Raw genomic sequence first — 15768 nt, 5'->3', positions numbered from 1 at the left:
TTTGAAATTTTCTTAATTAACAATCGTGTCAATCGAAAACCACGCGATCGATCGTTGCAAAATTTTTAGGGTAGAATTGACATTATGTTTTACTATTTGTTCACAAAGTTTCATCAATATTTATAAATATTTACTTATTTTAAAAACTGCTCCAAAGGTACATATGATTTTCTACTATTTTTCACCCATTGTTAATGCAAAATTCAACTTTTTTGATTCACACTTGCTGTAACTTTATAGAAAATCGTCAAATAAACAAAACATAAAGAATGGCTTTTTTATATTTAGGGCTTACTTTCAATGTTACAGGGAAAAATATGTCGAAAAACGGGCAATTTTTCGTTCTGTTTGAATGTTTGTTGTTCCCCTGAATTTAGCAGTAATGGTTTTTTGGAATAGGCAAACTCGGATTCTTATTCTACACAATATTTGGGAATTTCTGTACAACAAAATAGATCACACAAACGTCAAAGCTTACTTTTACTGCTCTATCTCTTGCACTATCTTACACAAGCTCTTAGAAGATACGAAATTTCAGCTACTCACATGAGATGTCATAATGTTAACGCCGATTTTGGCAAATCCAAAAATACAGTGATAATAGACACGAGAGTACTCATACTTGAAGTTCCTATAAAACATAATTAGTGCAATTAGGCTCAGTTGAAAGCCTCCAGATTCGTGCCAGCCTGTGACTGAACAGCAGTAGAGACAAGGCAATATAAAAAATCTTGGACGCTATCTCAAACCAACTACCCGTGAAAATAAAGGTGGATAAAGCCATGTTCTACGACATGACTCTAATTGTAAGTTGCAAAATATGCCTAACAAGGGTCAAAATAAAGCAAACCCGCGACAATATGGTGCACAGTGAGCGCAAAATTAGCATTTCACGCACGTTAACAGAAAAAATATTTGCTCAACCCGGTACTCTCGTGTCTACCTGTTAAGAATTCGTCTGTAAGTTTTCCGTACTGTATCATCAATCTCGGGCACACTGATTATTGCAAATTATTATTCAAAACTGCGAATTAGTCTGCAGCTGTGCAGTCATTTAGAATAATAATTGATATATCGCAACACGTGTTATTCTCATTAAAATTAATGGTAGGATGTGTGTAGATCTAATGTACACGGTGGTTGTTGATATTTCTATAAGGAAGCGTAGAACGGGATTCGACGTGATTAATAAGCGAATTAATTGAATAGTAACTTAGAGACAGAATTATCCAAATAGAACACATCTTGTTATTTTCCATTAGCAGTCGTCAAAAAAGTGTAGTTTGCTAGGCGATTAGTTATAAATGTCATCCCTGGTTAACTTTGTTATTTTTGTGTTTAGAAAAAGAAGGTATATTAAATAAGAAAAAAATTCCTGCATTGTTTTCGTGATGCGGTGTTGAAATTTAAAAAAAGTGACACGTGACTATTTTCTTAAATTTTTATTAAGATGTTTGAAGTAGACTGGTTAAACTTGTGACAATGATTTAACGAATTATGGGCAAAAATTTACAATTTTGTTGATACAAATCTTTCGACCAGTGGCGGAGATATTTGGAGATACCGTCTATAAAATCCCCTATAATTTCAATGCCCGTGAATATTTCAGTAATTGGATGTGTTTCTAAGAAAAAAATTGTCTGGGTAATATTTTTTTTTATTTAAAATAAGCCTTCGATGCAGTTAAATAAATGAAAAATAACTCCAAAACCATTCGTTTCACAAAAAAATACTTAGAATTTTTTTTTAGTGGGTAATGTAATTTTCAATACATTATAACTATGAATGTTCAAAAAATCCGTTAACTTCGGAACTTCAAATTTTCTTAGGAATAATGACACCTAAATTTTAAATTACTGTGCCAGTAAATTTAAAATTATATTACTAACAAATCAATTTTATTTTTTATTTTTTTTGTAAAACGAATAGTTTTGAAGTTATTTTCAGTTTGTACAACTATGTTGAAGGTTTACTTTAAATTTAAGAAAAATAATAAATTTTCAAAAATGGCTCAATTCATGGAATTAAATGTTTTTCTTTAGAAACACCAAATGCTTATTTAATTTCCAAATCATTCAGCTGCGTTGAAATTCAAAGATTTTTGGGGGCACTATTTTGCAGTGGTTGACAGATTTGTTTATCAACTCAAGATCATTTTTCCGAGTCTTTAAAAGATTTTTTTGTTTATTTTGGGTGTTCTGTCACCAGGTTTATACAATTCGTGTCACCCTGCATATGCTTTAATGTAAGAAATAAAAGATCCACGATCCAAAACTTGTACATTGTGTGAATTGTAGCCTTAGTTTGCCATTGAATTACCAATCAAATAACGAAAAAAATGTTAGTTATTCAAGTGATGATCTCGGAAAAGTCCACAAAGTTGTAGCACAAATAAATTCCTGCTACTAATTGTATCCAGCTTTCCTACAACATTTGAAAACGTGACAAAAAAATTTTGAAACTGTAGGTAATACTCTGGCAAAGAATGTAAATATCGCGTTTCAATATTTTTAAACAAACAGTATTGTATTGTATAATGTTTAACGTAACTTGTGTGCTACATTTTTGCGGATTTTCTTGACAATTTCATTCCCCAATAAAATAATTCTAGTCGAAAATTTGATACCCTTTGTCATTTCATAGAATTTATTAAAAAAATAATGTATATTAAAAATTAATATACCGCCCCCTCTGCAGACATTGGCTTCTGAGCGTTAAGCTTATTAAAATGAGTAATTATATTAATATCTATTGTATGTAATTATAGTCAAAATAACAGGAAACAATTTTTTTTTGTTGTAGGTGCTAATGGAAATACTAGGGCTTATATGAACGGACATGCGCACAAACCAGAAGACAAGCACTCCACATTGTCCAGGTGAGTTTTTCAAATTTGTCAGAAAATACTTTTCCTTTGTTTAATTATTATACAGGGTGTTTCAGCATTAGATGTTGAAATTTGCAACAAGTCATATTTTTTAAAATATGTGTGAAATCGTTTGATACAGAATAATGAAATAGTCTAATGATTCACCAAATTAAGTAAAAATCTGAATTCAGATAAAAATACATATACCCAAATATCGAGAGTCTCTTATCATTCAGTCTCAAAAATTCGACACCAGGGTGTCCCTTAAAGCGACTGCCCATCTACCCATCTACAGGGTGTCCCTTGGTAAAAATTAACACAAACACGTCTCACTCTGGTTACTTATAAAGATGTAGCAGCTAGATGGCTTGTAAAAAATGATTTTTCTTCTCTCTTAGAAAATGTTTAATATGAAAGAATGTGACAATTGAAAAAATGATTGCTCTTGAAAAATTGTACTAAAATACAGTATTTTCCAGTAAAATTAAAAAATAGCATCATGTAACAATTATGTATTGCCTTTGGGCCTATGAACACTTTTGATCATGAACTCAAACCCATAAGGTTGTGCAGGGTCCTTTGAGAGTCGAATTAAGGGACACCCTGTATATATTGTGAAAAGTCAGAAAAATTTTAGTATCTTAAATTTTTTATACAGCTTATACCTCGAAAACGAATCGATCACCCGATTTAGAATTTATTTTGAAATGCATTATTTGTTGTTATCATGACATCAGATTTTGTGAGAATAAAACTTATATTTTTTTGAGCTGATTTAAGAATGGTGCATTCGTTTTATCCAGATTTACAATAGAAGATATGAAGAAATACTCTTATATTTGTTAGAATTTTCAGTAAAGGAAGTTTTAAGATAATCACCACCCACGTGGCTCGGCAAAAGAAACGTCTTGTTAGTTTCCCAGCGCAAATTATTCCAGCGCTAATAAAATATTATAACATTGATCAGACCTCGCGATAAAATGCCATGTTTTAGAGACCGTAAAGTTATTATTTATACGAACGGTGAAAAATGATTTTAATTTAAATACCGGGAAACGCCACGCCAGTATGTGAATATTTCGCTAGATTTTAACACTGATATTTCAAAGGTAGCCGGAGATGTCAAGTTGCATTAATTTGTTTACTCTGTACGCTGCCACAAAATACGGCTTGTTTCTGCCAGCGAATTAATTCGTTGCTATAACGTATACAATTTCTATTACAAGGTGATTTGTTGGTTCAGAGGTAATTCCTGGGATTTCATGAACCAACGTTGGCCACAAAGTGGTTCACTATAAAGTGTGTTTTCAAGTATCAATTAAAAAATATACAGGGTCGCTGATGTGTAGAGAAACAGTCGATTATCTCCTAAAAGTAAGATAATGTTTTAGGTTTTTTTTTTAGATTGTATTACAATAAAGAAAAATTAATATTACGGAATCAGTCAAAACGTCATAACGAAACAAAGTTGCTTTTTCTTTAATAGAACACCCTGTATATCATTCCATATTTCAATTTTTCTCGAAATTCTAAACAAAATTCATATGGCACATCATGTACCTAAACTTAACAGTTTTCGAGATATCGTAACTTTGAAAATCATTTAATCATCATCAATTATACAAAAATATTTTAGTCCGTCAAGTTACCTTTGAGAGTTTCTAGCTTCATAACAACTCCGCGTCGTTCTTTTGTCTAATAATGATTATCTTGACAACACATGTCAAAAATACATTTAGTGCGAATAATTTTCTCGCAAAAATTGCACTTTAATTAAAACCGAGAATATTGAAGTTTTAATGATCATGGATACGGTGATAGAAGACAAAGTTGTGACGAAGTAGTGAATATTTTTCATGATTTGCATCCCGATCGGGAACGTATTTCTAAATCAACCGTTTCAAAAACGTTGCAGTGTTTTCATGAAACTGGAGGCGTTACAGATCGACGAGAAAGTGGAAGAACAGTAAGTGTTACAAATGAAGAAAATTCTTTGAATGTCGTGTTTAGATATGGTGAATAATCCAATAAATTTGACACAACAGAGGGCTTTAAATCACATCATGAGTCGATATTCCACTAAAAAAATTTGCAAACGGGAAAAACTACATCCATATAAAATTCATTTGTTACAAGAATTGTGTGAACACGATTATGATCGTAGAATCGAGTTGTGCACAGTTATTATGGATAAATTAAACGAAAATGTCAACTTTGTCACCCACATATTGTTTGCTGAAGAATCTACATTTTGTCTAAATTGGCACCTAAAGCAACAAAACTATAGGTATTGGTGTGATATTATTGGTGAACACATAAAATAGGGTCCTATGGACCCTATTTTATAAACGGAAATTTGACCTGTGGACAAAATTTATTACTTTTGCAAGAATATATTCAATATGGTTTCAACATGAAGGGGCTCCTCCACATTTTGGACGTGTGGCATGGGCATATCTAGATGAAACTTTTCTTGATAAATGTATCGGACGCAGAGGGGCAATTTAATGGTCAGCTAGGTGTCCTGATATGATTCCGCTTGATTTTTTTCTGTGGGGTCACAAAAAAATGTAGTCTACAAAAATAGGCCGCAAAATATCGAAGAGTTGCAGGAAAGCATAAGGCCTGGAATTTCCACTGTCCCTCCCAACGCCAGATTATGTGAAAATTAATGTTTTGGAGCCAAATAATGGTTAATTCATTTTTAAATAACAAATAGTCCGGTCAAAATAGACATTTCAACTAACGAACATTTCGACAGAGCTAAATTTTGGTGGAGATCTTGGATACACCAATAGAAATAAATAAAAAAAATGTTCCATACCCTTTTAGAGCCGAGTTCGACTTTTTTTTCAAAAAAACACAGTGCCTCTGTAAAAATCAAAAGGGCCACTAGCAATACATCAAAGTTCCATTTAAATACAAAGCTAAGTTAGATTTTAAGATTCTAAACCCTTTTTTGTTAATAACTTTCGGAAAAACAGAAGGTTAAAGTTATGTATTTTTGGCCTTGACGGGATAAAAAATTGAATTTTGCAAAAGCTATTGGACCTACAGCGCCCATCTTTCGCACAGTTTTGAGGAACAATAAAACACAACTTTTAGGCATATTTGTATAATTCCAACAAATAACAACCAAGTTATGGATAATTTAAAAAATTATGTTTTCCCACGTTTTATTTTATGTTTTTTGTAATAACTTTTAAACAATTTATCTTTTTATTGCGCATATTTCGTCTGTTTAACACTATTCTCTTAAATCAATAGGTTTTCCAATATATTGCAAAAACTGATTTTCGACCCAAATTGTTAAAAAAAATGTTGCTAATGAAAAAAAAATTCTACTGCCTTCTCCTACGCATATCAACAATAAAATAGCGGACGTCAATTCATCGATGTTCAAATATTATAGCAACGCGATTAATAGAGCAAAGATCGAGCCTGAATTAGGACTATGTTAGAGCCAAACGTCAGCTTCTAATGAAATGTCTTAAAATATGGTTCCGTGTACGTGGTAAAACGTATTTAATATACACAGCTAGACATTTAGCAACAGTTGAACTATATTAGAATACTTCCAAATATCCAACTCTCGAACTGACAACTGTGGCTGAAAATTAAAATCTATTTTTCTCTGTAATAATGCATGTTAGCAACAAGTTTACTTGTAGTCCAAGCATTATAGAGAAATGCTTACAGAAATTATTACCTGGACAAAAAAAATATGACCGTATAGAAAATTAAATTTTAAATTGAGTTTCTTGTTCTTTAAACTCGATCCAATATGGCGAACATGGTTAATAAAAATCGCAAAGTTGAAAAAAACGGTTTTTCTAAAATAACTAAAAAAATATAGCACGGATTGAAAAATTTTAAATGAGAAAGTTGTAGGTTTTAAAAAGATCTATCGACTGATTTTTTGAAAGTATCGATTGCTTTGTTACTTTTCGAGATATATCGAAAAAACCGTTAAAAATCTTCTCTTTTCTCTTCTTCTATAACTCGTTTACATTTACGTGCCCATATTTGCTATTTACTGCAAGCATAGCCCGCGGCAAGCCAAAAAAGTACATTTTTGAAAAATTTAAAAATATTAATTATTTTTCGAGATATATCGATTTTTTGAAAAAAAGGCGCTCTCGAAAATTGGCTAGATCTTCTCAGCGGATAGCCCTACAGTAACGATTTTCGGTTTATTTTCTTCGTAAAGAGTTATATTATCATGCTGTTAAAAAATGTTGACGATTTTATTAATTTTAAGGATCAAAAAATGACTGAAAAAGTTGCACTTTTTTTGGGTATGTTTTTTTCAAATAACTATTTCAATTTTTATTATTTTTTTGTACTTAATCTGGGGTAGCTAAACACGAATATTATAGCATTTTCGCCTTAGAAGCAAAATAGACCCGTAAATGTTTAGTTTTCTTTCTTTAAAAGTCATTTTCATAAAATAAAAATTGAAATAGTAATTTGAAAAAAACATACCCAAAAAAGTGCAACTTATTCAAAGTCATTTTTTGATCCTTAAAATTAATAAAATCGTCAACATTTTTTAACAGCATGATAATATAACTCTTTACGAAGAAAATAAACCGAAAATCGTTACTGTAGGGCTATCCGCTGAGAAGATCTAGCCAATTTTCGAGAGCGCCTTTTTTTCAAAAAATCGATATATCTCGAAAAATAATTAATATTTTTAAATTTTTCAAAAATGTACTTTTTTGGCTTGCCGTGGGCTATGCTTGCAGTAAATAGCAAATATGGGCACGTAAATGTAAACGAGTTATAGAAGAAGAGAAAAGAGAAGATTTTTAACGGTTTTTTCGATATATCTCGAAAAGTAACAAAGCAATCGATACTTTCAAAAAATCAGTCGATAGATCTTTTTAAAACCTACAACTTTCTCATTTAAAATTTTTCAATCCGTGCTATATTTTTTTAGTTATTTTAGAAAAACCGTTTTTTTCAACTTTGCGATTTTTTTTAACCATGTTCGCCATATTGGATCGAGTTTAAAGAACAAGAAACTCAATTTAAAATTTAATTTTCTATACGGTCATATTTTTTTTGTCTAGGTAATAATTTCTGCAAATTTAACATTAATCCGTGACAGAATGCTTGGACTATTGACGTTACATAAATTTCTGCGTTTTCTCAAAATCTCTATCAACAAAACAATTTTTATTCATCTTCGGCTACTCCAAAAATTTGCCTATACCAAATATCGTTAATATACAAGGTGTCTCACGGTGACGGCCCATTAGAATTATTTCAGAGACTACTTCGATTTGAATTTTGAAAATTTGAGATACCGGGTTTTGGGGCATGTTCGGGTAAACGGGTAAAAACGGGTAAAATAATGGCGTCCACGTACCTCTTCCGGTTATACCGGAAGTCGCCATCAACTTGCTTATTTTAAATGGAACACATTGCAATATTGTTGCAATTTTGGATTCTATGTGTGATTTTAGGTGGACTTTTATGAAGTTTCCCTATTCCTAAAGAAATGGAGAGAAACAGTGACTAGCTTCAAACCATGTGTATTTTATAATAAGCAACAATATTTATAGGGGGGGATAGCTAGACCCCTAAGCTTCCCATCCATACTTTCAAAGTGGCTTAATTGCATACAGGGTGCTAGAAATTTAATGCCGAGTTTAGTTAACTTCAAACCTTCATAAGTCGTTTTTTTTAAATGGAACACCCTGTATGTTTTCCTATATTCCGATACACAATTTTCTTCTCTTTCGAACAGTATCAGGGTTTCCTATACCTATCTCTTCTAGTTTTTAAGTTATCTACAATTTTTTTGTGTCATCACCTAAAATCATGTAATTTCTTGCTGGGATAGCTGTGGAATTTTTAGCAAAACCTCAAAACAAACAACCAGTTATTTATTATTATTTATTCACAGTCGTTGCAATGGGATTCTAAGCAGAACATTTATAGTTTTTAATGAGACATTTCCCAATTTTCTACCAATGAGCAGAATAAAGTTACTTCATACATAGTAATACACAATTTTAATTATGTATGTTGATAATAATAATGCACTAAGATAAAAAAATGACAAAAAAGTCATAAGTGTTCAATATGACCCCCATTAACAGCTAAGCACTTGTAGATTCTAGAGATAACACCATTTGCTATTTCAGCTTCTGGCAATTCATAGAACGCTCTTCGTATTCGAGGAATAAGATCCTCTTTTGAAGCAACGGGTGTAGAATAAACTTTTTGCTTTATTACTCCCTAAACATAAAAATATAATGGAGTGAGGTCGGGAGACCTCACTGGCCAATTCCACAGTCCTAGGCATCTCATCCATCTACCTTCAAACATTTCAGTCAGCTGTTGTGCTGTTGCTCGATTTGATTGTGACAGTGAGGTGGAGCCCCGTCTAATTGATACCAACCCTTCCTTAGTTGGTCTAACGGTATATCATCTAGAAAATCTGTTACAACCGTTTGCAAACTCGGCATTAAATTTCTAGCACCTTGTATGCAATTAAGCCACTTTAAAAGTATTGATGGGAAGCTTAGGGATCCAGATATTCCCTCTATAAATATTGTTGCTTTATCTTTCTTACTATAAAATACACATGGTTTGAAGCTAGTCACTGTGTCTCTTAATTTTTTTGAAGAAAAAAAATAAATATCTCGAAAACGGTTAATTTTAGGAATAAGGAAACTTTTAATGCGCCGTCACCGTGAGACACCCTGTATCTAAAAAAGTTACAGTTATCATAAAGAAACCAAAATTTAACTAAGGTTTAATTTAAATAGATTTACTTTTTAATAAAAATAAAACTACCTTTGGATTATGGCCTGTTCTCTTCCGGGCACCCTGTAGGGATTTAAGGAACAATAATCAATAAACAACATAGACAAAATTATTATACTTAAATTACACTTTGTAAAAAAAGTTATCCATATGTAATGAAAGTTCTGCACTTTTGCTCGTTGTGCAAAGGTAATAAATAAAATGTCAACATAATGTGCATATTTTTCACTGAATTGCAGCAACACAACTATAGAAAATCGACGTTCACCTTTACTGCTCCTTTTTAACTTTGACCTACTAAGTAACTATAATTTATCTAATTATAAGAAGTGGTATTTTTCCCAGACGTCCTTGGTTATACATAATTCCAAATATTACGTTATTCTTTAAGTTATCTGCATTTGACATAATGTGTAGTAATTTAAATTTTGATGTGTCTGAAAATGTGTAAAATTATTATCAATATGAATATATACATATAAAAAGCGGTTACGTTTATGACTGTTTTATTACATACCAGTTTTCAACGCAGATATAATTTTGAAATCTACTCCATCCCGATTAAAGTACTACACTATAAAATTTTTATTCAAAATTTAAATACTATTCTAAATCTTCTTCACCATTTCATAGTCTTCATTGGATGATATCGTCGCGCCGTCGATATTACTTAACAAATCAGTGTAATACTTGACATTCTCGTTGACCTCTTCCCTGAGTCTTAGCTGTCTGTTCGTGTAGTCATCGATTTGGGTCTTCAATTCGCCGCATTCGTTCTCGGACCTGTTGATCTCAGACTTCAACTTCATGTAGTACTTCTTGACCTCACTGGAAGTATCAGTCAGCTTCTTCAAATTCTCTTCAGTGGACGTCAATTTATTCTTGGAGGTCTCCAGTTCCTGCTGCTTTTCCTCCAGCTGAGTCCTCAGGAACTCCAAGTGCATGTCTAGGTCCTCTACGGAGTTTACTATTTGACCCGCTGGTGTTATTATCGGCAGCTCGGTGATTTTTGGAGGTTTCTTGCTGAAGTTGCCCCCGAATCTCCTTATATCTCCGCTCAGCAACAGCAGGAGGGTTATAGCCAGCAGACAAGTGCCGAATATCAAGGGAAGTAGTAACACCAACATTTTGAGTATGGGTAACTGTTAATTTCTCGCAAGTACGACAATTTTCGCCCACCCCATGGCAGGTGACAGTGACAGTGACGGGGATTCGGCGTCATGGCTAACCATAAGCTTAGGACGGTGTACAGGGTGATTCATTAACAATGGGAAATTCGGAAGCCGAAGATACTGCAAGTGAAGTGGTGACCTTTCGCGCAAATATAGTCCAATCAATCTGTCACGGCCTAATGTTAAATTTACAAAAAATACCACCTGGAAACAAAAAATGTGGTGATACAAGAAACAAATAAGAAAGATAGTATTTTTCCTGTGGAGCATAAACGGCGAAGTTAACCTAAAATATTCATAAAAGACAAAAAAAAACGGTTTTTCGCTAATAAAAAAAAACTTGAAATCCAATCGAAAAAAGTTAAATGAGAAAGTTGTAGCTATAAATGAACCTATCGATTCGTATTTTTAAATATATCGATTGCTGTATTACTTTTCGGAGATATATCGAAAAAAACCGTCAAATTGACTTTTTTTGTTTTTGCTGTATCTCTTGCAAATTAAGGTTTTAAAACTTGTTACTTGCTGTAAATGTAGCCCTCAGCAAGCAAAAAAGTGCCTTTTTTTAAATTAAAAAATATTAAAAACTTTTCGAGTTATATCGATTTTTCGAAAAAAACGTCATCTCGAAAATCGGCTCTTCTTGCTCGAGAATAGTCGTAGAAAAACGAATCAGGACTCATTTTTTTCCTTAAGAGTTGTACTTTCATGGTAAAAAGGAGTTATAACGTTTTTATTCATTTTAAGTCTTCAAAAATGACTGAAAAAAGTAAGAATTCTTTGGTCGCGTTTTCCTTGAATGTCTTTTTCGATTTTCATTTCTCGATAGTGTCTATTACAGGAATCGATTGATGGTATTTTTACGCGAATTTAAAAAAAACGTTGCTCTACGACCTTCTGTAACCCAAAATTTTTTTTTTTTCCAAAAAATTCCACAGGCTATTTAACTGCTACAGCGTACATTCTTACAGAGATTGAAATTGAAGACTTATATTTTCAATAAAAAAATACTGTGGTTCATTTTAGCGACTTCTGCATTTTTAATTGTGCGTCAAGACGAAGCTCTTCTACCTATTGGACTAATATGCTTTATGCGAAACATGATAGTTTTCGGAAATACAGGGTGTTTTCTTTCGTTTTTTTATTCTGAAAATATGTAGGTTAGGAACTTGAAAATTTGTGAAACTATATTTTTTAAGCGACAAATAAGATGAGTGTTGTAATTTCAGCGTTGCTCATAGAGGGCGCCACATACGACCAATTTCACCTATATTCAGTTAATAACTTTTACCTTGTATGCCTAATATAAAACTAGATTCAAAATCTGAAAGAGCAATCATTTTTCCATTAATTATGTATTTTTGTTTCATTCCTGTATTTCGATCTGTTTTCGGGAAAAATGGATTTAACGAACACTATATTTTGATAATACGTGAAATTAATAATAAATTTTAACTTTCAACACCTTGTATTTCCAAAACTATCAACTTTCGAATGCAATTGTCACTTCACATGTAGTATCTTCAAGTTCCAGATTTCCCATTGTTAATGAATCACCCTGTATATGTAAGTATGGTATTTAGATGTTTTGCTACGGTTTTCATTTTTAACACTTTCTGTATTTTGAAAGTAATTGCGCTTTTAGCAAGTTTGTATAACAACACATTTTATCTCGCATTTTACGTATTTATTAGTTTCATCTAAGGTTTATGAAACTTTTAATAAAAGTCACCGACAGTCTTAAATATATCCCTTTTAACAAAAAATATACTGGATGTTAAAAATAAATCAGTCAAGCTGTTAATCACAAATTTCACCTGGTGAATAAATTTTATCGTTTCTCATTAAAATTCTCGTTTTCATGATAAAAGTTGTAAAAGTTACACTTTAAAAAATATATACGTGTATTCTTATAATAACCACTTTTTTTAAAGACATTCTGTTGAAATTTTGTAAATTTGAAATTACCTACTGATCGAATTTAATATTTTAAACAAAGAATATAATTTAGTTTTTATATACCTACCTTACATTTCATAGGTATTTAGTTTACCATTTTGTTACATTCTAGTAGGTACATTTATTTTTAAATAAAAATTATTGAGATCATCTATACGTTGTATAGAAAATGACTTGTAAAAATGTATCACACTGCATATACAAAGCAAATTTACAACAAAATTGTAAATTTTACCAATTACAAATTTCTCATGTAATTACTGATAAAATAGAGGGATATTTATGATTTTAAGTATAATTATAAAAATTTTTTTCGGAAACGTGGCGGCAATCAAATAAATAAACAATAGTAATTTATATTATTTTAGTAAGCGACAATATGTGTTATAGTAACAAAAATAGGTTAAACATGTGGTCAATCCGTGTGCCGCTCTATACACAGTGCTACCGACTGCTATAAAAACACGTTCCCTACACTCGACCAAGCAAAGCAATCAAACTCACACACACACACACGCACAAACGACAGCCAGCGCCCCTCAGTAAAAAACCTGGATTGTTCACCGGTACGCCAGGTCGACAGGGCATTAGGCAGCCGTTAAATACGTATCGAATAAATTGATCGATGCCAAGCTTCAGATCAGAGGTAGATATGTACATGTTATTGTACAATGCCGCGGTTAGTGGGATTACTAAAACTAAAGTAGTTGATGCTTCGTCACCATTAGTAAAAATTGAATCTATCAAAAACTTCGACTATTTTAGATATGCGCCTGTAGCCTCAGTAAATGTTGAACGGTCATTTTCATTTTTTTAAAACTTCATAATACAAACCTGATTTATTGTCATTTTCGACCACTGCGTTGTAAAAACATAAATGGTAACAATGTTGAACAATTTTTGTAGAACAATTGTGAACAATTTTTGTAGAACATGATTTTTATAACTCTGTGGGTACACATGTTCGCAAGTGACCCATTTTGAGTGTTGCGTCAAGAGCGCCAGCCTGACGCCGCCCGGACCGGTCTAATAGTTGCGAGGATAAGGCGGGACGCACCATCAGGGTTCCAGGAAGGGTCCACGGCGGATTGGCGGCGGCGACCAGATGCTCACTCAATGCTTACGCGCGACTCCACACACGAGGACTCTCCAGCGAATGCCCGCTCCGACAACACGACTTTTTCACAAACTTTGTTTTCAATAAAAATACTTTTATGTTTATCGTTGGCAGCGTTTTATTTTGCTGCACACCGAAAGCAACCCTCAACTCAACTTTTATATAAACAATTTTTGGTAAATCGACATTTTTTACGAGTTCTACCAGCTGTTAAAATAAATGGCTCAACTTTGAGAACACCCTGTATATTATTATAATGTAAAGAGTCCAGTTATAAGAAGGCAACGGTTGTGTCACTTTCAGACAATATAATTCCTAAAAAGTTCCTTGGAATAAATAAAAAAAAGGTGACAGAAAAGAGTGGAAGCACGCCGTAAACGACGAGAAAACAGCTTAACACACCTTTTATTATTTTTATTGGCAATCGTTAAAAAGAAAAGATACGGCTACCGATTCCTCTGCAGTCGACACCGACATTAAATACACAGGAGAAGCCATTTATACCGCTGAGGGAGAATCACATCGTCACGATTTCCCAAACGAACAGACAAAAAGGCGGCCTCCTCGGGCTCCGGCCTCAAATACCCTATAACCTTTCGCGAACCGAGCATCTCCGACGTAAAAAACCCACCGGTTAGATTAGCAGATAAAAATAAATGGGCCCATTAGAACAAATCGAAACCACGTATTCCCGCAATTAACGCCCATGCAAAATAAATGATCTAATTTCGTCAGAAAACGTGTCTTCTTCGGTTATGGAACGTCGTTAGTCCCATGTAAATGTTCGCTTCAGTTGGTGCCTCTTTCTTGTACAGGGCGATTCACTATGTTTTGACACCCCTTTAACTTTTTTGTTTTAAGAGTTATAAGAAAATGTGAAATACAAAAGTTGCACGAATTTTTATGAAGTTTTCGAAAATGATAGTAGAAAATCAAATGATGTCCAAACAAAATGGCCGCGGATGTTAACTTTGTTCATTTAAAGAGAACACCCTGTATATTTTTACATATTTGGATAGAACGTTCCCTGTCTAGTATAGTCATATATGGTTTGTTGCGTCTACCTCTAACAATAAGCGAGATAATTGTAAAAAACGAAAAGAAGGTAAGACATTTTGTAATTGTCATACCTCTTTCAGGCATTTCTGCCCTTTTTCCAATTACGTAAGGATTTACAGATTTAGTTTTAATATATTTTGACATATCCGACATTGATACGGTCCAAAATGAATTAAATTACACTAATTAGGCCGTGAGAGGCCTAATTACTCAAGGACAATGTTATATGGTAGGTCCCTGTGGCTGGTAATAATGTCATCTTCATCATCCTTCATCTACATCTAGTGGTTGGTCCTTGAAAAGTCCCATAGCACTGCGGCCTAATTGGGCCTATTGTGCGTCCCACTACTAGTCCTATTCAGCAAGTAGATTTGTCCTTTTTACAAAGTCCAAATGCTTTCTTGCTGACACTTCTCTCAGTTCCTTGGGTTCCAAATAGGGTCTCCCAAGGAGCGCCATTCTGCTACGTGCAAATCCCGGGCACTCGCCCAGGATATGCAGAGAAGTTTCATCCGCCGATTCACATCCTCGGCAGACCGGACTGTCTACAAGCTTTAGCTTATGTAGATGTTTCCTAAAGTGACAGTGTCCCGTTATGAGTCCTGTCACTCTCCTGAGCCGGATTCTATTCAAGCTCAGTAGCTCATTCGCTCTTCCCTTCGAAGGATACTCCATAAGCTCCTTAGAATGGCTATGTCCTGGCCTTGAAGTCCAGTATTTCCTATGTTCTGTCTCTGTCCATTTGCCCAGAGCCCGCCTGACCACACTGGGAGATGTGCCACAGAAGGGCTCCGGGCCAATGAACACTGTCT

The 15768-nt window shown here is 33.3% G+C and overlaps 1 protein-coding gene across 2 annotated transcripts in view; it reads left to right on the top strand.

Annotated features, from left to right (window-relative positions):
* The window catches only part of LOC108906240 (calpain-9-like), a 287355-nt gene that overhangs the window by 174337 nt on the left and 97250 nt on the right, over nucleotides 1-15768 (top strand). For both annotated transcript variants that reach the window (XM_018709456.1, XM_018709464.1), the window contains one exon: nucleotides 2803-2878. In XM_018709456.1, the coding sequence (XP_018564972.1) occupies nucleotides 2803-2878 (76 nt within the window). The remainder of the gene's footprint in view (nucleotides 1-2802; nucleotides 2879-15768) is intronic.

Source organism: Anoplophora glabripennis, unplaced genomic scaffold (assembly GCF_000390285.2).
Source record: "Anoplophora glabripennis isolate ALB-LARVAE unplaced genomic scaffold, Agla_2.0 scaffold21, whole genome shotgun sequence".
Classification (NCBI taxonomy): Eukaryota; Metazoa; Arthropoda; class Insecta; order Coleoptera; family Cerambycidae; genus Anoplophora; species Anoplophora glabripennis.
Note: the sequence above shows the minus strand (reverse complement) of the source record. Positions and strands in the feature narration are given on the sequence as shown.